General features: G+C 37.4%; 1 protein-coding gene across 1 annotated transcript; it reads left to right on the forward strand.

The window, feature by feature from the left end:
• The first annotated feature begins 4246 nt into the window (after positions 1-4246).
• LOC100804478 (actin-related protein 2/3 complex subunit 1B) lies at positions 4247-24209 on the forward strand. Its single transcript, XM_003551857.5, has 15 exons — positions 4247-4438; positions 9239-9324; positions 17368-17444; positions 17572-17666; positions 18236-18305; positions 19016-19085; positions 19524-19597; positions 19682-19724; positions 20441-20522; positions 20771-20859; positions 20969-21054; positions 21232-21295; positions 23426-23532; positions 23775-23830; positions 23943-24209. The coding sequence occupies exons 1-15, from the start codon at positions 4369-4371 to the stop codon at positions 24002-24004; spliced, it is 1131 nt and encodes a 376-aa protein (XP_003551905.1). The 5' UTR covers positions 4247-4368; the 3' UTR covers positions 24005-24209.
• Positions 24210-26933: the final 2724 nt, after the last annotated feature.

Below are 26933 nucleotides of genomic sequence, written 5' to 3' on the forward strand. Positions count from 1 at the left end.
TCAAAGAAGTGTGAAATTCATGCAAAATCCACTTCACCAACTCATGATTACTAGGAATCACCAACCTGCCCTTCCAATACAGTAGTTGATCCTGAACTGAATAGTGAGGATCAGGTGCTTTGTTCTGTAAGCATAGCTCCCTTAAGGCCTGCAACTAAGAATCAGCTTGTATTGCCTCTTTCAACAACTGAATTAACTTGAGTTTTGGTTCAGACCATGCCATGAAAAATGATCTAGACAAGGAATTTGCAGCTAAATTCTCTTTGCCTGGTTTGTATTCAATAGAGAAGTCATATCCTAGCAATTTATGTAGCCATTTCTGTTGTTCTGGTGTTTGGATTGCTTGCTCAGTGAGTGACTTGAGGCTTCTTTTGGTTAGTTTTGATCACAAATCGGTGCCCAAGTAAATAATGTCTGAATTTTGCAACTACTTCTGTGATGGCATAGAACTCCCTTATATAACTGTCTTTGCATCCTAGGTGTGAGCTTCTTAGAGAAAAAAGCTATTGGGTGTTGTTCCTGACTCAATACAGCCCTAATGCCTATACCAGAGGCATCAGTTTCCAATGTAAAGGCTTTGGAAAAATCAGGCAATGCCAGTACTGGTGCCTTGGTAATTGCGGCTTTCAAATTGTCAAAAGCCATGAAAGTGTGGTCATTCCAATGAAAGTTTTCCTTCTTCAACAGATTGGATAAAGGAGCTGCGATTGACGCATAACCTTTGATAAATTTCCTATAGTATCCAGTTAGACCAAGGAAGCCTCTCAATTGCTTCAGATTTGTAGGATATGGCCAATTCAAGACTGCTTGAACCTTTTCTTGATCCATTGTTACTCCCTTGCCTGATACTGTGTGGCCCAAGTAATCCACCTCTTGTAACCCAAATGAACATTTGGTTATTTGGCATACAACTTATGTTGTTGTAACACTTTCAGCACTGTTTCCAAATGCTGTAAATGAGCTGACCAGTTTGGACTGTATATAAGTATGTCATCAAAAAAGACTAGTACAAATTTCCTTAAATAGCACTAAAATACCTCATTCATGAGAGACTGAAATGTAGTAGGGGCATTAGTGAGCCCAAATGGCATGACAAGCCATTCATAATGCCCTTGATGTGTCCTGAAAGTTGTTTTATGCATGTCCTCCTCATTTACTACTATTTGGTGATAACCAGATCTCAAATCAAGCTTTGAGAAATATACTGCCCCATGTAGTTCATCAACAGTGGGAATAAGAAAGCTATCTTTGATTGTGATGGCATTCAAGGCCCTGTAATCTGTGCAAAATCTCCAAGTGCCATCCTTCTTCTTGACAAGAATGATTGGAGATGAAAATGGGCTTGTGCTAGGGGCAATAATCCCTTCCTTGAGCATGTCAGCTATCATTACTTCAATCTGATCCTTCCGGCTGTGAGGATACCTATATGGCTTGACTTTTACTGGTCCAACACCTTCAACCAATGGGATTGAATGATTGCGAATTTTGCTAGGGGGTAATCCTGATGGCACATCAAATACTGTTCTATAAGTGTAAAGTATCATGGCCAGTTCTAGTTCCATATCAACCGGTATATCTAATAATTGATCCTGTGGACCATCCAACCTTGAGTATTGTAAAGTAAATAGTTCCGCAATGGCATGCGTATGCTGCATTCTTCTCATGTGATTAAATTGAGCCTGTTGTGGTAGGGAGGGTCTCTCGCCATGTAAGGTGATAAATTGATTACCCAAGTAAAACTTCAATGTTAAAGTACTATAATCAGAAAGATGAGGCCCAATTGTTGCCAACCATGCAGCCCCAAGCACTAGATCAGCACCAGAAACTGGAAGTAGGTACACTGGTAGCTTCAGTGTATGACCTTGGATTTTCACCTTCAAGTCTTGAATTAATCCTTCAGCAGTCAAGGCATTTCCATTTCCAACCAGAACCTGCAAATTAGGAATTGGTTTTACAAGTAACTTCAGGCATTTGGCTAGTCTAGGCTAGAGGAAGTTATCTAAACTCCCACTATCTAGTAGAATCTGCACTCCCAATCCATTTATTGATCCTTGAAACTTCATTGTTCCAAGACCTGATGAGCCTTTTAAAGCATTATAAGACAAATGATGATCTTGCAAACTGGGGTCACCAGGTGTCTCAACCTCGTCTGGTGGATCTAGTTGTAATGCAGGTTCATCCTCTTCTTCCCACTGTAGAACAAAATATTGCTTATTAGGACAACGATGGCTAGGGGAAAACTTGTCATCACAAGTAAAGCATAGGCCCCTTTCTCTTCTCAACTGCATTTCTATTGATGTCATTTTCTTAACATTGATAGGTTTGGTGGGTGGTATGGGTAATAGTGGGGGTAAGCTTGTGGATTTTAGGGATTGAGGGCTGTTTAGGTTTGAGTTTGTGTTTTGGAAGAAAAACTAGAAGAAAAAGGTTTGGGTTTAGGTGTATATTTCTTTTCATAGAGTTTGGCCAACGAAACTGTTCTAAGGAGTGATGTAGGTGATTGTGCAATGACATCCCTTCTGATATCAGGTTTTAATCCTCCCACAAAGCAATCCAATAGAGCTTCTTGTGTAATTCCTTGTACTCGATTAGCTAAAGCCGTGAACTGTACGTAATATGACTGAACTGAACCAATTTGAGTGAGTTTAAACAACTGAGATCTAGGACATTCATACGTTGAGGGGCCAAATTCTATCTCTAAGGCTCGCGTAAAAGCAATCCATGTTTTGAATGAATTTTCACAAGTCATCATTTGGTACCAGGGCACAACCTCTTTATCCAAGTGAATTGAAGCAATAATCAATCGTTGTTCATCCGGAATTTTATAATAGTTAAAAAACTGTTCAGCCTTGAATATCCATTGTAAAACATCTGATCCATCAAATCTGGGAAAATCAATCTTAACATTCCTAATCTGAAAAAGGTGATTGTTCATAGCCAGTGATGTACTCCCAGGATCTCCAGTTTTATCCTTGAGTGTCATCTCCAGTGTTGTTTCTAAGGTCTCAAACCGAGCAGCATATTCTTTATTGCAGTTTTCCATCATCTCCAGGATCCTTTTGACATCCCCTGTAAGCTCCTTCATGCGTGTGTTGTCCGCCATGAAGCAATGAAAGCACCAATGTAATGAGGGAATTAATGAAGGCAAGAATGGAAGGAATTTAGTAGCAGAGGAAAACAAATGCAAGAGATAGTTAGGAATTATCCTCCATTAAAATAAGAAACCACGGTTTACAACCACCAAAAGAAAAAAAACAGTAACCACACCAAAAGTGAATAGAATGTTAAAAAGAAGGAAGATCCAGAGAGAGAATGGGATCACACGATAATTCTTCCACACCCACTATGCTATAACTGCCTAATATAAATACTACTCCTTATGTCAATAGAAATCCTTTAATTTGGAATTTGGTATTTTGGGTCGGGCCCCTCTCCTTAATTCCCTTGCTTCTTCCATCACGTGCTCTTCACCCTCTTCCTTGTCCAATGTCTTTTCTGCCCTTCCTTTCATTGTTACATAGGAACAAACCAAAAACGCAGAATGCGACGCGAGATAGTCAAACCAGATCTGAAACAACAAATTTTGAGAAAAACAAACGCAAAAAACGTACTCATAACCTGTCTTTTGAGTTTTAATCAGTGATTTGAAAACCAGACTGACCAACTCAACGGGAAACTGATCTGATCATTGGTCCAAACACTCTAAAAGCTACGACATTTCAAAATAGGTAAAAGAACCGGTCAAACTGATCCAAAATGAGTTGAAATCAGAGTTGAACTGGTCCTTTACAATTTAAAATATTTTTAAGATAAATAAAAATACATACTTAAATTTTTACAAAAATATCAATTATTTTATCAACTATTATTAATTTTTATTTTATAAAACATACAAATAGTGATTTATAATTATTTTTTAATCCCAATTTTTTATACTTTTATATTAATTTATTACTTAAAATATGATATAACATTAAAAAATATAAAATTAATTTAATTATAATTGAATTATTCAACTTTGAATCAATATCTTTGTCCTTAAAATTTTGGTTTTGATTCTTAGGCGCGGTAATAAAAACAACCCGATCTTAACCATATTCACTTAAATTAATTTTAAATTAGGTGCACAAAATTTGTGTGGAGAAATAAAAGTTATGTGGAAATTAATCCCATTTTTAATTGAGAGGTAGAAATTAATTCAATAGCAAAGTAGTAAAAGTTCAAGTTACCACGTCGCAGTCACGCTACTCATTTTGGTCTCCTTGACACGCCACGCCAAGCACTCAACAGGGTTTGTTTTTGTCGTCTCTTTTGCACACCCAACCCTTCACCAGATCTCACTTTGTTCCGTTCAGTGCAGAGAAGAAAATGGCGGTGATGGCCGTTCACCAATTCGCGCAATGCATCACTTGCCACGCTTGGAGCCCCGATCAATCCAGTGATTACTCTCTTTCTCTCTTTCTATTTCTTCTTTTTCTGTTTGGATTCCGAGAAATAATTTTACTGCTTCTATAGAGGACAGACCTTTCGCTTTTTTTTTTCTTTTTTCTTTTACGAATTTTAGGAAATCAGATTTGACGGTGGTTTCAATTTTGAACTTCTTTTGTTCGTTGATGGATTGTGGAGATTTTTTTGCGTTTGTAGATGCGATTTTGATTGGATCTAAAATTTGTTTCACTCTACGGGTTTTTTTCATTTGAAATTGAACGAAGGCTGTAGTTAGAGGAAATGAGAACCTCCTGCTGCGAACATTGTTTTGTGGCGAAGTTGATTATCTCTGTGTTAAGTATCGTTTTTTTTTGCTTTGAACTATGAAGCGTTTGAATCCCTAAAACTTGGAAAATTGTTGATGTTGGTGTGGTTAATTGTCTAGGAAAGATGTGTAATTGTTTGATTGTTTTGATAATCAGTTTGAGGAATTTCATTTCTGTTTTGAATCTGATTTGAATTTTGCACAAACCAGTCTGCTTTGTAATTGTGGGATAATGTGATTATTCAAGGGAAAATTTTAAGTGGTTATATTATTATTGAAGAACTTGAGTGAGGTACTAGAAGTTGTGGACGCAAAGCAGAGAACATAGGATAATAATGCATATGTAGTGTGAACAGGAAGTACATTGTGGAATGTTTGGACAAGAAGGGATGGTAAGAGTTTGGGAGGTTGAGTTACAAGCTTTGTTCCCTTTGCTTGGATGTTTGAAATCCTCCAAATTAGTGACTTAAAAAATGTTCATACGGGGGGTTTTGGAGGTTCACGTGATATACCCTCTTCTTATTCCCAAATGAGAGGAGGCCTTACTTAAAACCTTCCCAGCTTCCCTTCCATTGCTATCTCATCCATCCAAACATATCTAGCTCAATGAGAAGGGATCCAGGCTTTCATTAACTATCTAGCTGTTATACAATTGTTATATGTTTCAATGTTTTTTGTGTATTTCTTTCCATTTTCTTGCCCCCAACTCCACATGTTTCTCACTTTTAAATGAATGAAAACATTTTGTTGAGAATCAAAATAGGATCAATTTCATATTTTGTCTTTACTATCATATCAGAATTATAAGAACTATATCTGCTATAATTGATTGTATTAATTGCAATAAAATTATATAAAGGAGCATCTGCTATGTACTCTAACACACGGTTTCAGTCACTTATCCCTCTATATTTTTTCTCATTTTACATGGTATCAGAGCTAGGTCGAGGGAATAACGAAAGCTGTCCCCCACCGGGTCCTCGGTGGAACTTTCTAGTCATTGTATTTATTCCAACGCTTTCCGACAACCCTTTTTTCTTCTCCAGTGATTTTGCAGGCTGCTGTCACTTTACTAATGGCCCTTTTCTCCATTTTGGTGGAGCTTTGCGCTTTTCGCCCTTCTTCCGGTGTCCTTTTTCTGCATTCTAGTTGACCTTTCTGCTTGCTGCCCCTCTTTTCGGTGATTTCCCCCCTTTTCCGGCAGCCACTGCCATTCTCTGTTGTCTGCCGCTGGAGCTCTGATGACCTTTCTGGCCGGTGACCCCACCATCAGCATTGTCGTCCACCGATCTACACAATGGTGGTTAGGACATCTCGATTGGGCTTGCTACATTCCCTCATGTGCCCACTCTTTTGCGCACTAGACTTAGCCAAACAGTGCACTTCTCTAACGCACGGTGCACTGTCTTGGGTTGCGCTTCTACTGCTGAAGTCGCCCTTCTTGTGCGAGCATAACCTTAGACTTTTGCCTCAAACGGAGCATCCTTGCGGACACACCATTGGAGCTCAGTTCTGTTTACCCTTCTTCTAAGTACTGCTTGGTTTGCGATTTTGGGCACCCTACAGTCCATTTTTTGATGTGTTTTGCGTTGCTGCGAAGAACTTTCCAGTCTCCCATTCTGCCGCCGTCTTTTTCAGCGTGTTTTCCGGCCACTGCCTTCAGGTTGCCACTTATTTTCCGGCAAAGAACTTTCCGGTTGCCCATTCTATTGCTGTCCTTTTTCCAGCATGTTTCTCGGTGACTTCTCTTGCTTTGCTGGCTTTTTAAGACGATTTTGTCTCTTCAGTTTAAATAATTTTGGGTCTCCATAGTTCATTTGAAGCTTTCAAATCTTGGTTTTAAGATCAGAACTTGCGTGGGATTTACTTAAGTTGATGGGTATTCCAACTCTCTCTTCCTAGCAATATTCCTTGATTTCACCAAGATCCCTGAGTTGTCTTCAAAATATTGGTTTGAAGCTTCCAAATGATGATTTTAAGAAAGTCGAAACTTGCTTTTCTTAGGCTGATGGATATTCCAGCTCTCTCTTTCTAGCAATATTCCCCGACTTTATCAACATCCCTAAGTTGTCTTTCAAATTATTGTCTTGTTTACCGTAACTCAAATTTTATGTTTTTGTTGGGAATAAACTTTCTTGTAACAAGCTAAAGCTTAAAGTCAGAACTTGCTTTTCTTAGGCTGATGGATATTCCAGTTCTCTCTTTCTAACAATATTTCCCGACTTCATCAACATCCCTAAGTTGTCTTTCAAATTATTGTCTTGTTTACCGGAACTTGAGTTTTATGTTTTTGTTGGGAATAAACTTTCTTGCAACAAACTAAACCTTAAGCTTTAGCTTGAGGGGGTGTGTTGAGAATCAAAATAGGATCAATTTCATATTTTGTCTTTATTATCATAATTATAGGAACAATATCTCCTATAATTAATTGTAATTTATCTATATAAAGGAGCATCCACAGTGGACACATGGTTTCAGTCACTTATCCCTCTATATTTTTTCTCATTTTACTACCTTTATTGAAAATCTACCAAACCTAGATGGAGTCTTTTGTCATGTATATTGGCCTTAGATATCAATTTTATTTCTTGACTAAATCAAATGTGATTCATGAACATAGTTATTGATTGTGTGCTGTACCAGCACGATAGCCCCACCACGGCCTCCAGCTGTGCAACAAATTTCAGTTTGTGGAGCACTTTAAAATCATGTGTGTCACATTGCAATCTGCAGCCCAAATTGCTGCCATTCGCACACTGCTATTACACCTGGAGGGTAAAGCCCCATTTTGCCCCATTTTCTGACTTTTCATCGTCTCCAAGACATATTTGCATTTCTGGCCATTCCCAGCATTTACCAGTATTTCTGGTCACCGGAGTCTCTTACTACTTCAATCATGCACTTTTGGTGCAGCCCAAAATCTCACTCTCTGTTGACCCTGATCACATCTTGTAGGTCTTGTTCTTTTTTTGTCGCCTGCTGTTCTGTTACTCAACCCTATACTGTCCTATTCTTTTGACTCTGACTTATTAATTAGGAATGTCTTTGATTTGAATATTTTTTTTATTTATTTAGAGTATTTATATGAGTACAATGTTGTTAATGGCGGATGGCGGTTCATGGCGGAAAGTCAAAAATCTGCCATAAAAATATGGCGGATGGCGTAGCGGAAAATGGCGGATGTCATGGCGGACAAAAAAAAAAAGCATATATATAAACTCATTGAAATTGAAAAAAACAAAGGATTGCATTCAAATAAACTAAAAAAGTTTGATGAGTTCATATATATAAACTCATTTAAAAGAGGACTGAACAGAAAAAAAAAATTGTGGTGTCAAATAGAAAAAAAAATTAAAAATGGTACTGTCGAAAGTAAAAGGGGGGTGTCAAATAGAAAAACGGAAAAAAAAGCTGCAGACAGCAAAAAGGGGTGTCAAGCAGCAAAAACAAAAAAAAGAAAAAAGACTTTGGCCCACCCACCAGTATAAGTCGCAGTCGCGGTTCTGGCTGGGTCGTCTTCTCCGTTCGCGTTGCCGTCATTCACGCCGTGCTTGTCGCCGCCGTTCGCGTTGCCGTGGGCGATCGCTGCCGTGCTCGTCGCCGCCGTTCACTCCATGGGTCATCGCTGGTTGCAGGGGTCGCGCTGTGTTGGAGCTTCGAGGTCGAGGGTTGCAGCTGCGTTCTGAAAGGTGGGGGGGGGGGGGTCATGGTTTTCATTAAGTTTTCGGGTAGGGTTGGGTCGGGTCAGCCCAACTCCTACCGCGGACAAAAAAAAACAAATTCCGCCATTTTCCGCCTCGCCGCCACATCCGCCATGGCGCCGCCATCTTTAACCCGCCACCCCACCGCTATTCGGTGGTGTTTTTTCAGAAAACCGCAACGCAACTCCACCATGGCGCCGCCATTTAACAACACTGTATGAGTATAATATAAATTAATAACTATGTTATCTACTATCCCACTATAGCATTTTTGGGGTCGTCCACTATGTGCTACTATCCAAGATTGATAACTATGTTCATGAAATTTGTAATCAAAACATGTTTGAACTTGTAAGTATCATTTCAATTAGCAAAATTATAGTTTGAATAGTTTCTGATATTAAGTTTCTTGTTGGTCATGCGATAATACTATGAAATTTATTTTAAGTTGTTTTGGGACCAAAGTAATGATTTTGCCTCATGACATAATTGTTGTAAAGCTCATCTACGAGTGGAAAGAATTTGGATGTTTCTAGTTTTTCTATTTTATTTTATTTTAAATTACAAACATCATCTTTGGGAGTTTTACTGGTTCATGAAGATGATGGGGTTAACATTTGAACATTTCATCTTCATGTATCATTTTACACACTCAAGATAAAAAGTACAGTTTATGGGGCCAGCTTACAATAATAAATCTTTTTATATTGTCTTTATGGCATGTTATTTATTGCTGCTTTTATTAATTCTTCAAATATTATAATATATTTATCTCCTTCTGTAGTGGTGGCTTTATGTCCAAACAATAATGAAGTGCACATCTATAGGTTGGTTGAAGACAAATGGGAAAAGGTGCATGTTCTTCAAAAGGTACTCTGCTAGTATTCCTCCTTTTTCTCATTTAAAACAATGTTATTAATTCTGTACTCTTGCTTCTGGATGTGATCATGGTAGAAGATATTCAAAACATGTATTTTTGGTGCTTATAAAGTTAATTTAGATTGTCAGAAGTGATTGGACAGGCAGTAAGAATGAATGCAATTTTTTCTGCAATAAGTTATATTGTATTTTTAGTGTATATCATACTGTTCTATGAACTACTTACTATCTGAGTCTAGTAGCATTTGATTCTTTGTCCATGAACTCATGTACTTGTTAAAGTTTTGTGTACTGTAGCTTGTGTGGTTTAGCTTTATTGAGGGACAGCTGTATTGTGTCAGAGTAAACAGCTGTCTCCCCACTTTCTTTTGTACTCTATATATATGTTATTAGAAAGCAATAAAAATTTTGGTGTGTGTGACATTTTTCCACACAACATTCAAATTCAAGTTAGTATCAGAGCTGGTTCTCCGGCTGGTGTCAGCCGCCGTCCGTCGCCGCCGTCTGCCGTTGGCTGCCGCCGTCTCCGGCCACCATTTCTCTCGGTGAACCCAGGGTTGGGTGCACCTTGAAGAGCGCAACTCACCCTTGGAAGTCGCGTGGCCAAAGTCCCTTCCACGCGCTGTCACGCGGCGCCACAGTCTCGTGCCAACTTCGGCGTGTGAAGGCCACGCGTCGCCCTCCAGTCGCCGAAAGTTCACCGGACCTATTCTAGCAGCTTCGTCGTCTTCTCCTGAACATGTTTCAGGCCTTGTTTTTCGATATTGACAAGTTGTTCGTTCTAGCCCTTGCATTTCCCTCTTCTTCTTTGTTAGGGTTTTCGTTTTCTGATCAAAAATGGCCTCTGCTGGTCCTGTATTTTCTTTCTCTGGAACTCCCACCATCACGACTGCAAAACTCAACTGGAAGAACTACCTATCTTGGTTTGCTTCAGTGGAGTTGTGGTTTCTCGGCCAAGGATATCATGACCACTTGGAAAAGGGAGTTGGTACTGTCCCAAACGACAAGAAATCGGAGTGGGAAAAACTTGATTTTCAATTGTCTGCTGTGCTGTGGCAATCGGTTGAGCTGAATTTTTGGAAATCCTTAGATTGTTCAAAACATGTTGCTCTTTTTGGAAAAAGGCCCAAGAGATATTTGCCAATGACATTCAAAGTTTGTTTGATGCAACCCATAAAGTTACTGCTCTTAAACAAACGAGCCATGATATGATTGCACATATAGGTAAAGCTCGAGCGGCAGTGGAAGAGCTCAAAAGGTTTCTTGTGACTGACTCATTGGAGGAAGTAGATAAGAAGCTGGACAAGTTTTACATGGTCCTCATTTTGAGAAGCCTACATTCAGATTTTGATCATGTGCGTGATCAAGTTCTTGTTGGAGACCAAATTCCGTCAATGGACTCTCTCATTACTAGACTTTTTCGTGTGCCTCATGTGTTGAAGGATGAAAACCTAGCCGAAGTTGTGGAAACATCAGCTATGGTTGCATCTCGTGGAAGAGGAGGAGGTCGTAACAATAGGGGAGGCCGCAGTGGAAGGAGTGGACGTCCTCAATGCACCTATTGCAAGAGGATGGATCACACTCAAGAAAATTGTTACTCCTTACATGGTTTTCCTAACAAAGCAGCACATGTATCTAGATCAGAAAAATCAGAATCTAAGTTCTCTGATGAGGAGTACCAAGAGTATTTGAAGCTCAAATCTGAAAAATCCAACAACCAAGCACAATCTTCCTCTGTACCATGTATTTCAACAGCATGTATCTCTTAATCTATGAAAGGTCCTAGTTCTTGGATACTTGATTTAGGTGCCTCTGATCATATCTTTGGTAACAAATCATCTTTTTCATCCATCTCTTTTCCAAAAATTTCTCACGTTGTTACTGTAGCTAATGGGTCAAAAGTTGTATCCCAAGGAATTGCTCAAGTTTCTTTATCTCCTTCATTAAAGTTGAACTCTGTTTTTTTTTTTGAACTGCAAAAATAAATTATATTAATAATTAATCAGTACCAGGGGTACTACATAGTAGAAGCAAGAGTGAAGTATCTCCTGAATAAGGAAAAAAGAAATACAACAACCCTACAAAAACAGCCACAAACCCAACCCTACAAACCAACTCTACTTAAAAGCTATAGACATAGCTGAAGACCATTGTTGAAAAGGTACATTGAAATCCCTTTCCCACCCTTTCAGCCAAGACCAAGTGAGGAAAATTGCATTATCCACCAGCTTAGAGATAACAAAGGTCTGATTATGAAAAACCATGTCATCTCTAAGCTTCCAAATTGACTTTGTAGCTGCCAACCACCATATTTTCCATCTTCTATTGGTAGCCATCCTTCCTACTATACTTGAGTGCTGGAGAAAATTGTCCATCGGCCTACAATGAAGAACTCTGTGTTCCTTAACCCAAGAATTGGATTCCCACCACAAAGGCAAAACTTTATCACATGTGAAGAACAGGTGTGAGGCAGTCTCAGGTTGGCTTTGGCAGAAGGGACAAAGTTCAGTATCAATCTCAACTTGTCTCCTAGATAAGTTAACCTTAGTAGGAAGCCTATCCCAAAGCAATCTCCAGGCAAATGTTAAGGCTCTGGGAGGGATTTTGATATCCCAAAGCTGTTGGAAACCCAGACATTGGACATCAGAAGGTTGCTCAGCTTTAATAATGTGGTATGCAGATTTGGTAGAAAAGATCCCATTAGTTTCAGCTCCCCACACCCAAGTGTCCTTCAGATTAACATTTAGACTGATTGCTGCCATTTGATCAATAAATGTTGAAGCTATCCCCATCTCACTATCAAACAAATTTCTTCTCCAAGAAAAATGCCATTCCCACCCATTTTCAGAGAAAGAGCCCATATCTGCCACAAGCTGTAGTCTTTGGGAAGAAATTTGATATAATTATGGAAATTTATCTTTAGGAGGTATCCCACCATCAACCCAAGTATCCTACCAGAAAAGGATCTGATCTCCGTTACCCACCTTCCAATTAAATTGCTTAGAGACATCAGCCATGCTCTGATGCTGATTAATAGCCCTTAGGTCAGACCACCAGTGAGAGAAATAATGCTTTGCTGGCCCCTCTTCCAAGCCTCTCCAACCCTTGTATTTAGAGACCAGGATCCTGCTCCAAAGTTGATCTGATTGATGAAACACCAACCATTTCCATTTAATTAGAAGAGCATTATTGAGGACCTTAATGTCTTTGATCCCCAAACCTCCCATTTCTCTAGAGGCACACACCTGTCTCCAAGCTACCCAAGCAATTTTCTTCCCTTCCAAATTACCACCCCAAAGAAAGTGCCTTTGGATGGCAGTTAATCTATTAATCACTGCTATAGGGGCCCTGAAGAAGGACAGATAGAACAAAGGCAATGCTGTTAGGACAACATTAATTAGAGTGATTCTACTAGCCATCGAAATGTTTCTCTGGTTCCATTTATTTAGCCTAGCCTCAAATTTTCTGATTATAGGCTCCCACACCACCTTTCTTCTCGGATTGATTCCAATTGGAAGCCCTAGGTAACAGAATGGAAAATGGAGCAGGGCACAGTTTAGGTAATCAGCAGCAGAAAGGCACCAATCCTCAGATTGCCCAATTGCTCCAAATTGGCTCTTTGCAAAGTTGATTCTCAATCCAGAAACCATCTCAAAGCTTCTAAGAATGGCCTTCATAGCTTTAACATTTTCCATTGAGGCTTCCCCAAAAAATATAGTGTCATCAGCATATTGGAGAATATTCGCAAGCACCTTATTCTTCCCCACCAGGAAACTTTTGAAGCAATTTTTGTTTGTCGCTTCCCTCATTAATCCTGTCAGCTCTTCAGCAACCAAGTCAAACAATAAAGGAGCCAAAGGATCCCCTTGTCTCAAGCCTCTTTGTGGCTTAAATTCAGTGGTTGGGCTTCCATTCACTAGGATAGATATAGAAGCTGAGGTGAGATAGCCCTTAATCCAGCTAATCCATCTCTCATGGAACCCCATTCTTCTCATCATGTAGGAAAGGAATTGCCAAGATACAGAGTCATAGGCTTTTTCATAAAGTTGAACTCTGTATTATTTATTCCTCATGGTCCCTACAATCTGTTCTCAATAAGTCAGCCGACTCGTTCCTTAAATTGCTCAGTAACCTTTAATGCTAATTCTTTTGTTATTCAGGAACATGGTACGGGTCGTTTGATTGGAGAAGGACGTGAATCACGAGGACTCTACTACTTAGAATCCAACTTTCCTATGTCCTGTTTTGCAACTTCAAAACCCAAGCTTTTGCATGATTGTTTGGGTCACCCAAGTCTTCCAAAATTAAAAATGATGGTTCCTAGTCTTAAGAATCTTCAAGTCTTAGAATGTGAGTCTTATCAATTAGGAAAACATGTTTGGTCATCATTTCCTCAAACTGTACAAAGATGTAACTCGGCTTTCTCTACCATTCATTCTGATATTTGGGGACCAAGTTGTGTTACATCTTTTGGTTTTCGATATTTTGTAACCTTTATTGATGAATTCTCCAGATGTACTTGGGTTTATTTAATGAAAGACATATCTGAACTTTTGCCTATATTCATGTCCTTCTTTAATGAGATTGAGAATCAATTTGGAAAAACTATTAAGATTTTCAGAAGTGATAATGCTAAAGAGTATTTCTCTCATGATCTATTCACCTTTTTATCCTCAAAAGGTATTCTACATCAGTCCACATGTCTTCATACACCACAACAAAATGGCATAGCAGAGAGGAAGAATCGTCATCTCCTTGAAACTGCACGTTCCCTAATGTTAAACTCCAATGTTCCTACATATCATTGGGGAGATGCAGTTCTTACTGCTTGTTTGTTAAGAAACATGATGCCTTCTTCTTCTCTTGAAAATCAAATTCCTCACTCAATTATTTTTTCTCATGATCCATTATTTCATGTTTCTCCTAGAGTGTTTGGTTGTACTTGTTTTGTCCATGATCTCTCTCCTGGTTTAGACAAACTCTCTGCTAAGGCCATTAAATGTGTCTCTTTAGGTTATTCTTGTCTTCAAAAGGGTTACAAGTGTTACTCTCCAACTACAAGACGATACTCTATGTCTACTGATGTAACTTTCTTTGAGGACACACCTTTCTTCTCGTCCTCCGTGGACTATTCTTCTTCTCTCTAGCAAGTCCTTCCAGTTCCATCTCCTTGTCCACTGGGTAACTCCAACCAAAATGTTAGTGGAATTCCATCTCTTCCACCAAGTTCAATTGAAGTTGCTCCTTCACCTCTTATTACATATTAACGCAGGACACGGCCAGTTGGTTCTACAGTGCCTAAGTCTTCTCCTCATGATTCCCATCCTCCTCCAACAAATCCTCAAACCATGGATCCTTCATCCTCCACTTCTTCACATCACTCTGATTCAGATTGACCTATTGCCATCAGGAAAGGTACTCGATATGCTCGTAATCCTCATCCTATTTATAATTTCTTGAGTTATCATCGTTTGTCTTCTTCATATTTTTCCTTTGTTTCCTCATTGTCTTCTCTTACTGTTCCTATCGATATTCACGAGGCACTTGATCATCCTGGATAGCGACAGACTATGATTGATGAAATGTAGGTTCTTGAAAATAATGGTATTTGGGAACTTGTTCCTTTTCCTTCTGGCAAGAAAACTGTTGGTTGTAGATGGGTCTATACTATTAAAGTTGGACCCAATGGTGAGGTTGATTGGCTTAAGGCTCGGTTAGTAGCTAAAGGATACACTCAGATCTATGACCTTGATTATTGTGACACATTTTCTCCTGTAGCTAAAATCACCACCGTTCGACTGTTTCTTGCTATGGCTGCCATGCGTCATTGGCCTCTCCATCAGCTTGACATTAAAAATGCCTTCCTTCATAGTGATTTGAGGAGGAGATTTATATGGAGCAACCCCCTGGATCTGTTGCTCAGGGGGAGTATAGCCTTGTGTGCAAGCTACATTGATTTCTCTATGGGTTGAAGCAATCTTCTCGAGCTTGGTTTGGTAAATTTAGTCATATTGTACAATTTTTTGGGCTGAAACGAAGTGAAGCAGATCATTCTGTTTTTTTATTGTCATACATCCCCAGGAAAGTGTGTTCATCTAATGGTCTATGTTGATGATATAGTGATTACATGAAATGATGCTACTAAGATTGTCCAACTGAAAGAGCACTTATTCAACCATTTTCAGACTAAAGACCTGGGACATTTGAAGTACTTCCTTGGTATTGAGGTGGCTCAATCAGGGGATGGTGTTGTGATCTCACAGAGGAAGTATGCTCTTGATATACTGGAAGAAACATGTATGCAAAATTATAGACTTGTTGATAGTCCTATGGATCCAAATCTGAAGCTCATGGCAGATCAAAGTGAAGTTTATCCTGATCCCGAGAGATATAGGAGACTTGTGGGAAAACTCATTTATCTCACCATTACAAGACCGAATATTTCCTTTGCTGTTGGAGTGGTTAGCCAACATATGCAAAATCCTCATGTTGATCATTAGAATGCCGTCATGCGTATTCTCAGATATGTAAAGAGAGCTCCAGGACAAGGATTGTTTTATGAAGACAAGGGTAATACCTAAGTATCTGGATATTGTGATGCAGATTGGGCTGGTTGTCCCATGGATATGAGATCTACCTCAGGATACTGTGTCTTTATTGGGGGAAATATTATCTCTTGAAAAAGCAAGAAACAGATTGTTGTTGCTCGATCCAGTGCAAAGACTGAATATCGATCTATGACTATGGTTACATGCGAACTTATGTGGATTAAACAATTTTTTCAAGAGTTGAGATTTTGTGAAGTGGTGCAAATGAAGTTATACTGTGACAATCAGGCAGCTCTTCACATTGCCTCAAATCCAATCATCCATGAGAGGACTAAACACATAGAGATTGATTATCATTTCATTTGATAGAAACTATTGTCCAAGGAGATTATCACTGAGTTCATCAATTCTAATGACCAGCCAACAGATATTTTAACTAAGTCCTTGAGAGGAAATGATTTGTATGCTCCAGCTAGAGGGGGAGTGTTAAAGTTTTGTGTACTGTAGCTTGTGTGGTTTAGCTTTATTGAGGGGACAGCTGTATTGTGTCAGTGTAAACAGCTGTCCCACCACTTTCTTTTGTACTCTATATATATGTTATTAGAAAGCAATAAAATTTTTGTGTGTGACATTTTTTCACACAACATTCAAATTCAAGTGTACTCATCTGATCAATCACTGAAGTTGTATAGGGCTTTATTTGTTATATTCAGTTAATGTGTTTGTTATAGTTAGTTGAGTCAATTGCCAATATAAAGCACTTATGTGAAGCTTACCTTGTTTTTAATTTAGTTTAAAATACATAAATTAACCTATTTTCACTATTCTTCATATTCAGAATTTCTCTCATTTTTCATACTTTCTTTTACAACATACCAAAGTCTACCAATTCAACAAAATTGATTTCTGAAAAATGCTTCTCATTTGTTTTTTTGGATTGCTCTGCAATCTCTTTTCTTTGGAATGATTTCTTTGGTGTTTTTGGCAGAGATTAGATTTGCCCCAAAGGATCCCCATAAGTTCCTTTGTGTTAATTTTGGAGATGTTGAGATTGTGTGAGATTATGGGCGATTGGCATAGGTTATGTTCTGATTTATTTGTTATTATGGATGTATATATTTTGCATTTTAAGAAGTTTTTCTGGATCATAATATATCAGGTTTTTCCCTTCTAGATTCAGGATAATTCTGTCCTTTTTTCTCTTGTGCCTTGTGTCTATTTATACATGTATCTTAGTGCTTTATATCAAGTCAATAATATATCAAATATTCATCTTTGCTTTGTATCTTAAACAATTCTTTGCTTATCAAAATAAATCAATAAATAAATAATCATAGGATTGTCAGATCCAATGAGTAAACATAATATTGACAACCTTGATGCCAATAATATAATGATTTATTTTCTTTTTCTATGTAATGGATTAACTAATTTGGTTGGAGACTTTGTGAATAGTTTCTAAGTAATTTCTTGGATTATTTTTCAGCATGACCAGGTAATTTCTGGGATAGACTGGAGCACAAGATCAAATAGAATAGTTACTGCATCCCATGATCGGAATTCGTGAGTGCCTGTGTGATTTAGAACATTAGACTTATCTCCCTAGGTCTTGGTGACATTTTAGCATCACCTTTTATATATACACAATACATAATTACAAATTAAAATACAAACCATTTGGTCTTTGTAGATATGTCTGGAACCTTGAAGGATCAGAATGGGTGCCTACTCTTGTTATCCTTAGACTAAACCGTGCTGCTCTTTGTGTTCAATGGAGTCCAAAAGGTATGAAGTATGTTGCCTTGTTTCAGTTCCTATATTCTTCTCAAGTGAAGATATGTTTAGATATTCATGAAACTTTGTGTAGGACAAATAATTAATCTGAAATTTATGAGTTGTATCCGCCTTCTAGAATTAGATATGCATATTTTTGGTGTCTGAGTCATCTCAGAATTTAAAGCAAAATGCGTAGGAGTGAAATCTCTACTTCCTTCTCCACCCACTGCACTATTGGATTACACTTAGTGCCATCTTGGAAGATGTTATGATGGCTAAGAGGCTATCCTAAGCTAACTCTAGTTATGCCCTTGTCATGCATGTATGGTGCAATTTTATATTTGTCAAATTTTTACCAGCCCAAGTCTTCCAAGTCTTGGGTGTAATGTTAATATTGGAGGTTTGATCCTCCACTGGGCCACTTTTGCCCTTCCCTACTCAGGTGCTTGCACCTTCTTTGTAATATCCTTTTTCTTATTTTGGTTTTTCCAGAATTGTCTGAATATTTTTTGTTAATTATTCTTGTTATTGTTAAAAGTTTTATGGTTCTGATGCATTTCCAAATTCTGTTTTGGCAGAAAACAAATTTGCAGTGGGAAGTGGAGCCAAAACTGTTTGTATATGCTACTATGAGCAGGAAAACAACTGGTCTGTCAGTATTTCCGTGCACTTTATTTCCCAAGTTCATTTACATCCTGGCAATATAATGGTTATGTCTAGTTTTTGTATTCTAGATTCACCTTAGATCTGCTTAGACTGTAGTTTTAGACTTGGCTGTTTGAAGGTGTGTTTAGAGTTTAGACAATAGTATGTTGAGTCAAATAACCTAACATGTGAAGGATTGTTTTAATTGGTTCACAAGGCATCTAGTGCTGCACAATATATATCTTTTATATTACTGGACCAGCTGGTTCATGTCCTTAACGCGTTCATAAATGTTAGCCGTGATAGTATTTAATAATTCAAATTGATGGGGTATGCTACTAAGCTACTTTCTAGTTGATTTGGGATTTATGTTGACTTTATTTAGAGTTGTTATGCATAATGAATTTTCCATTTTGTATCTTGGCATCACTTTAGCAATTAGCATGTGAAAATTTTCTTTTTATACATGATACACCCATGAGTTCACTCGTGAGTGGATTGGTTGGATCAGGTTGAAGGAAAAAAGTATTTCCCTAACGGCTTAACCTTAACTTGACCCAGTCCAATCTACTGCTTTCATGAGCAAGTTGGGTCTAAAATATCCCAAACCCAACCTTACCCATGGACACCCATAGTTGATATACTTGGAACATTAAAATTTCAAATTTCTTCTTTTTCATTGGTTATTTTATATATTTGTATCTTTTTTGCAGGTGGGTCAGCAAACTTATCAGGAAAAGACATGATTCTTCCGTGACAAGTGTTTCTTGGCATCCCGATAATGTTAGTCTGACTTTCTCATATACATACATGCATACATACATATGTAAATACATATATATTCCAAGTGTTCTTTATCATTTTATAGTAGTTATTAAAAGCCTTTCTTGTATACCAAGTCAGCTATAGATTAGGTTGCACTTGCTTGGCTTGTTGAAAAATTCTCTGAAGTTATTTTTTTATATGTCTATATCCGTTGATTAGTATTATGATTTATTTGTAATCATCAATATTTTAAATATATAATATTTATTTATCCTCTGTTTTCTAAATTGTTTCATCTATTGTTTCACCCAGATAATGTCTTGGTCTGTCTGCTAAATTATTTTACTTTCAGAATCAAATCTTAGATAATTGTGTTTTGAAATATATTTGTTATTTGATGTAAAACCCCCTATGCTCATCTTCTTTGTTTTTATTTTGTTTTTCTTTTAACTGCAGATTCTTCTTGCTACAACATCCACAGATGGGAAATGCCGAGTATTCTCCACCTTGATAAAAGGCGTTGATGCAAAGTATGATAAAAGCAACTCTGAATGTGGCTGACTTTTACTTTTTCTTTTTTATATCATTCAAGTTTAAATGTTGACTTGGCACAGGGATTCAAAAAAGGGTACTTCATCAGATTCAAAATTTGGAGAGGTTCAATTTTAACTCTTATTCCTCATATGAATTTTTTATATTTATAATCTACTTAATGTATAATAAATTTTCATACATGTTGCAATAGATACATTGCTTGTGAAGCTTGTTTATGGATGTATTGTTCACCTGTTTTTTGATTGAAAAGTTGAAACTAATATTATTTATAAAAAAATAACTTTGTTAAGGTCTTGATGTCTGGATTTATATATATCAGCATTTTTTAGCATATCGATCAATGACTGAATGTGGCTGAAAGAGTACTCTTGCGAATGTTTGATATTTAATTGAATGCTTATAATTATTTTTATTTTTTAATGTATTCTTATTCTCTACCTTAGCTTACAGAAAAAAGAATTCCCAATTATTTGACAAATGTGCCTTTTTTAATTAAAAAAGATGAATTTTTAAAGTTTTTTTATTAGATCCGCAGGCCAGACATGGACTCAAAAATTTAGTCTATTTAATTTTGCGGACCAGGCGTATCCGGCCCATGTAAAATGCGGGCTTTGTGGGCCGGACTGGTTCGTATACCTACCCCTAAAATTTGATTTGTATAAGATTATAATAATGAACTGAATAATGGTTCCTAAGTAGTTTTCTTGTTAACAATTTTTCTTCCGTCTCCTAAAGAACAGCAGACAATAGAGATATAACATGAAATGACCTGTTGGATAAGTGTAGCATCTGCTTATAATATTTTTCTTGTCTAACAGCTGATTGTTCAGCTTGATCTCTCATCATCTTGGACATTCGGAGTCAAGTGGTCACCAAGTGGTAATACTCTAGCATATGCAGGTGAGAAAATTCTGTTCCTGGTTGAGCTCAGATTATGACTGCAAGCTAAATGTTTCTTTTTGTTTTTTTTTTTTTTCATTTTTCTTCTTTCTGATGTCAATAATTTATTAAAGATAAACATTTTAGTACGGTTTTCATGGTGCACAAAAGATTTGATTTGTTTATCTTGATCCATTGCATTTAAATAAGTATTTTATTAAGTCTGTATCTTTTACTTGTGACCTACTGTATTTGTTGATATTATACAGGTCATAATTCTATGATATATTTTGTTGATGATGTTGGTCCTTCTCCTTTGGCCCAAAACGTTGTGTTCCGTGATTTGCCGCTCCGTGATGTGGGTCAGCATCCACTCTGGCTAACCATTTTTAATTTCCCATGGCCTTTTCACGGATAATTTACTGATATTTATGGAATTGGTGGATCATTGTATTACATGTTTTCAGGTATTATTTGTTTCCGAGAGAAAAGTGATAGGTGTGGGATTTGACTGTAACCCAATGGTTTTTGCCGCAGATGAAAGGGGAATTTGGTATGTGCAAATTCACATTTTGGTTTTCTAAGATTGGCGTTATCGATGTGACTTGTCCAATTTGTGTGCAATATCTAAATAATTATGCTTTTAATTATCTTTCTAGGTGGAAGAAAAGCGATTATTTTGGTTCCTCATTTATTTTTCCTTCTCTTTTGATGTGTTTTTTTTTTCTAGGAGTTTTGTAAGATATTTGGGAGAACGAAAAGCAGCATCTTCTGGACCAAGATATGGCTCACAGGTAACTGAATTTCTTGCAAAAGATTCTTTAATATTGAGCTATGAGAAACATGAATTTCCAGCTGGAAATCAATTTCATTAATCTCAATGCCTGACATGGAAATACTCATGGAGTTGTAGCATGGGTAGCTTGATATAGAGAGAGTTCTTGATCTCCGTAAGTCCTTAACACATTTAGATTTGACAAATTAGAAAGATCAAAGAGAAATATTGGGGAAAAATAATGCTGCTAGCTCAAGGGGACTATAACTTCCATTTTGATGTCTAATGAATATACTCTTGTCATGACAACATTTAGCAGAACCCCACTAACTATTAATTTTTTTTAAAGAATCTATAAATTAAAAAAGAAGGTACATGGATAGGAATCTATAGTTGAGATTTTTTAAGAAAATTGAAATTTTATTTTATGTAAAATGGGAAAGTACAATTAGCAGAGGATATATATCCTCTAAATGGAAGGGTTAAGTTACTGCAGAAAATTAGAACATTACAATGTAGTTATTGTAAATTGTGACACAAGATAGCTGAAAGATTTCCAAAGCACTTTTCCTTTTTAATCTTCTAAAAGCAAAGTCACTGGTTGTAAAGAAATTGTCCAATAGAAAATGAACTGATCCGTTGTTGTTGAATAAAGCACCCCTACACCTGCCTAGCTACTTCATCGTCAAAAGGACAGTGTAAACTTTTTCTAGACTTCAGTAGCACATAGGACATAGCTTGATTCAATTGGTGGTTAGCATTGTCTAGGCGCTAAACTTGAAACAAGCCTTAACAGATTATCAATGTTAATCTTATTCAGAACTGTAGTCCAATGAAATAATGCTGATTCTTGTTTGTTTATCATACCCTTTTCTCATGGCTAAGCACATTTGTGATGTGTTCATTACGTGGCTAATTGTTTGAATATTTTCCCTTTCATTTGTGTCCTTGTTTACTTGTTGCTTGATGGCTTAATTGTACTTCTAATCTCCTTTGCCATGACCAATATGTGATTTTAGTTCCCTATTAATTTTTTAATTTTTTGTTCAACTAGTCCCTCATTTTTTTATATTGCTACAATCAAGTCCTTCAATATTTTCTATTGCTACAATCAAGTCCTTCAATATTTTCTTTTGCTATAATCAAGTCCGATAGTCAACTTTCTTCTACATACATGATACAACAGGTTCACATTTTTTTTAATCAAAATCTTCATAAACTGAACCCATGAAACCATTTTAAAATCTCATTCAAAATCCACCAATCAAAACATCATATTAACCCTAAGTTAATAAAATCCTAGATTTTCCCTTTTCAATATATTAAGTTCACCCCCTACAAGATCTTTCAAATTTCAACAATTTTTTTACTTTCTGAACCTTGTAAATCATTTTCTATTTCAAATTTGTCCAAGACCTCTAATTATTTAAGTGAAAAACTAGGACTTAAGGGTTTTATGTAAAGAGAAAGTGATAGAAGGATTTGATTGTAGCAATTAAAATATTGAGGGACTAAATACAACAATTGCCTTATTCTATTAGGTAATGTCAGCTACATGAATCATACAAGGCCATTAGGTTTGGTAAAAACCAAATTCTCAATAACATTCGTCATGAAATCTCTTTATTAATTCCTTTCAATGTTATTTTTGGTCTCTTCTACCATATTTCAAGGGCTAAAACCAATGTGATCTACTTCATCAGTGCCTCCCCTTACCTTTTTTGCACATGTCTGAACCATCTTAACTGGTTTTGTGTCATCTTCTCATATTAATGTATCTACTCTAACTCATTTAATACTATAAAACTATACGGTAAACCTAGCATTAGCACACATAATCTGTCGTCAGTGGTCTATATTTGGGGTTTAGACAAGTTTTATGTTGATTTGTCTATGGTCTAACATAACCCTCCCTTTATACCGAGGCTCGGGAACAAAATATTAATGAGGGATAAAAAGTGCAATTAAGTATGTTTTCTTATTATCTAAAACTCATTGTAATGTGAAATTTGACAGCTAAATCAAGCTTTAGATAGGTTGGCACAAGGTCATTAGGTGTTGGCACATCTATATCTTGCAGTATTCCTCTTTATTCTATTAACTGGAGGTTTCTCTTTCCTTCATTTATCAACTTATGTCTTTTAATCAGTTCTCTGAAGCATTTGGAAAGTTTTATGGCCAATCAAAGCATGGAGTGAGCAATGATGCAGTTGAAACTTCTAGAGCTCGTGGAACTGTTCATGAAAACTGTATAAAGTATATATCTCCTTCATGACCTCCGTACTTTTTCCAAATGTTATTGATTGTTACATATTTTTTAATGTATAGAATGCTTAGTTTTTTCTTCTATTCCACAATACGGTAGTGGTTTCCATTGTTCTATTCAATTTATCATGCTTCTACCCGCAACACAATGGATGGATTCCATTAACAGTGGGATTCAGGCAACTTAAAGTTCATGTAAACTGCTAATGACTGGCTGATTTTTGGGCTTGTAGTTGTATTATGCCTCTTGGGGATCATGGCACGTTGATAAGGCGTTTCAGCACATCAGGTTAGTGGATGGTGGATGGTCATCTGAATTTTTGTTATTTTTTGTGCTGATAATGTTCTTTGCTAGTTTCAAGTAGGCTGCTTTTGCTAATGCCTACTCCTCGAATCCACAGGATTGGATGGAAGAATTGTTGTATGGGATTTGGAAAATGAGCAAGACCTGTTGGAATTATAAGCTCATCATTAAATTGTCACATTTTCGTGGTAAAGTGTCTGAAGCTGATTGTCTCATGAAGCTGATTACCTCATGCAGCATTATACCTTGTAAATTAATTTGGTTTTGAGGGATTGAAGTGATCTCTAATCATTATACATGGCTTGAAAGTGTCGTATACCAGCCCCTAGAATATGTTTATAAACTGTACCTGGATGTTAACGTATTCTCTTTTTCTATATTTTGGCTGTTGTTTTCCATGCAATGACTCTCTAAGGAAAAGATATATACTACTCCCACTGGACTCAATATAAGAAAAAAAAAAGTTGTCATGCTTCGAATCAAATATAAATAAATCTAATTAATTTTATTAATATTTAACGATATTATTTCTAAATTTTTTTATTTAATTGTAATTCTATTTTTAATAATTTTATTTTATTCATAATATCAAATTTTAATGAATGATATTTTAAAAATAATCTTATATTTTACTTGAGATTAATAAAATTAAATGATTTTAAATAACTTTATAAAATATAAAAGTAAATTATTTTTGCTTATGAGTTCAGGGAGTAGTAACCGATAATATTCTTACAAAGGAATTTCAGTGTTCATCTTTAGACTGCTTAAATGTTTTTTCCTTTTCCCTATACATGGCAGATAATTTCATTTGGTTCATCAATTTCTAGAAGTTAGAATTTTTTTTCATTGTTAAACGGAGGATTCTATGGTGGACCAGTGAGATAGGTTGTCCACCGTTAGACCACAATTTTTGCCTTGAACAGTAGCATAAAGTAGAATTAAAATGTCCATGATACCCCCATTAAAATGTCCACTCGTTTTTTTTCGTTTTCACCTTTCTCTTTCTTTGTTTTACGGTCTTTTTCCGTTGTCGCTTTTTCTCTTTCTTCTTTGTTCTGAATGACCCACTCCCCTTCACGCCGTCGTGTCGTCGCTTTCCCACAATGAACAAGAACTCAAGGCCTCCTCACCATTCGCACTAAAGCCATCAACCCTTTACTTCTCTCCTCACAAATTATCGTTACTATCCAAAAATGAGCAAAGAATAACAATCTCCCCCAAGCCTTCCACTGCGAGAACTGTGACGACGTAGGTGGAGTGAGTGTAGTGGGGCATGCGGAGAAAGACAGGGAACGTGAAGGGTTGGGGTTGTAGATCTTGGTGAAGAGCAAGATGGAGAACGGGTTTGGGTTAGATTTGGGGTGATGGCGTGTTTGACTTTGTAGATCTGGGTGGTCCTTGTGATTCGACTCAATGAGACAGTGGAAAGCATTGATGGTGTTGTCGACGACGGGTTGGAAGTGGGAGTGTTCATGTGGTGACTCCACCCAGTTGAAGAACTTCACCGAAAGATCGATGGCCTCAACAAATTTTTGGGATTTTTACTCCTAGATCTTCAATTTAACTTTTTATTTATTTATTTAAACTTAAATTTTTCTGTGTATTTTTTTGCATAACTTCTAATCTTTTTTGCGTTAATCTTGGATTTGGTTGGATATAAATGTGCTCAATGTTTTCTGTGCATTGTGTCTACACTTTGTGTGCATTTGACAAAAGAATATGTTTTTGAAGTTTTTTTTGGTAACTAGATGCATTTCATTTTGTACATTCAAGGAACGTTTAGTTTCTGTTTTAATTTGAGTACATCTTAGAAGGAGAAAAAAGGATTGAAAGGGTCGATGAAGGTGATGCGTCATTGGCTTGGGGAAGTTCTTGGCAGTGAGAGAAAGGCAGGGAAAAAAAAAAGAAAAAGAAAAAAGAGGAGAAAAAGATGTCAATTCCGTTTCACTTATTATGGGCAAAAATGTCTCAAAACCATATTTACCTAACAATATTCAAATATTGAATACCAAAACAAGACGTTGACTAGGTGCGAAAGTAAATCTACTTTTGCACCCAATGCAAGTTTCGGCAAAAAAAAAAAAAGAGAATGCATTGTGTCCGTCCGATTTTAAAATTAGAAAATCAAACGGTGGAGATTTGTTTGGGGTACCGGTTGTATCAGGAGCCCTCTCCTTCGATTGTCTTTGTCGCGAAAGTGACCTCTGGTGCCACCTCGAACACCTCCGCCGTGACCGTCAGCCTCTTCTTCCTCCCCTCTGTCGCACCCTGCAGTCAGATCTTGAAGTCCTTGACCTCTGCCACGCGGAACCTCAGCCCCCACGTCGCCATCGCAATCTTCGCCATAATCACTACCGTGGAGCACTTTAACGTGAACACCGTTGCTGTCTTCCTCTTGCTCTCGAACATCCCGAGAGGTCGAACCCAAAAGACATGGACGAAATAAGCTCAAATGCGTTGAAGAACTTAGGCATCTTGGAATTGTTTTCTTCCTCCGTAACTGTAAGGGCCTCTTGTTTCTCCAACTGGCACAAGTCCGGAGCGGAAAACGAAGAAAAGCCCTTCCCGAACCACAACACGCGAGTTATGGCGAAAATCGTGGTTCTCTTGGCGGGATCCGCCACTACAATCTTGGAGATTAGCTTCTTTGACTCAGGCGAAAACCATGGTGGAAACTCAAACTCGGCTCTGAGAACTTTGTTATACATGGTCATGAGATTCTCGTGTTGGCCGGAGGTGTCCGAGGTGGTGCCGGAGGTCACTTTCGTGACGAAGACAACGGGTCTGAAGCTTACACCGAAGGGGAGGGCTCTTGTTACAACTGGTACTTCCTCCGCTGCCACAACTAGAACCGCCGTCACTGGAGATCTAGCCTCTTCGACATCACCACGGGAAGAGGGAGGGGGGAGGGAAGAACAGTGACCGTAGGAGCGACCTCTCAATCCGGTTGTCATCATCAAATCCGGTCCATTCAATTTTTTTATTATTAAATCGAACGGACCCGAATGATTGTTACCTTTTTTTGTAAACTTGCGTAGGGTGCGGAAGAAGTTTCACTTTCGCACCCTAGAATTCGCCCCAAAAC

This window comes from Glycine max, chromosome 18, assembly GCF_000004515.6.
Source record: "Glycine max cultivar Williams 82 chromosome 18, Glycine_max_v4.0, whole genome shotgun sequence".
NCBI lineage: Eukaryota > Viridiplantae > Streptophyta > Magnoliopsida > Fabales > Fabaceae > Glycine > Glycine max.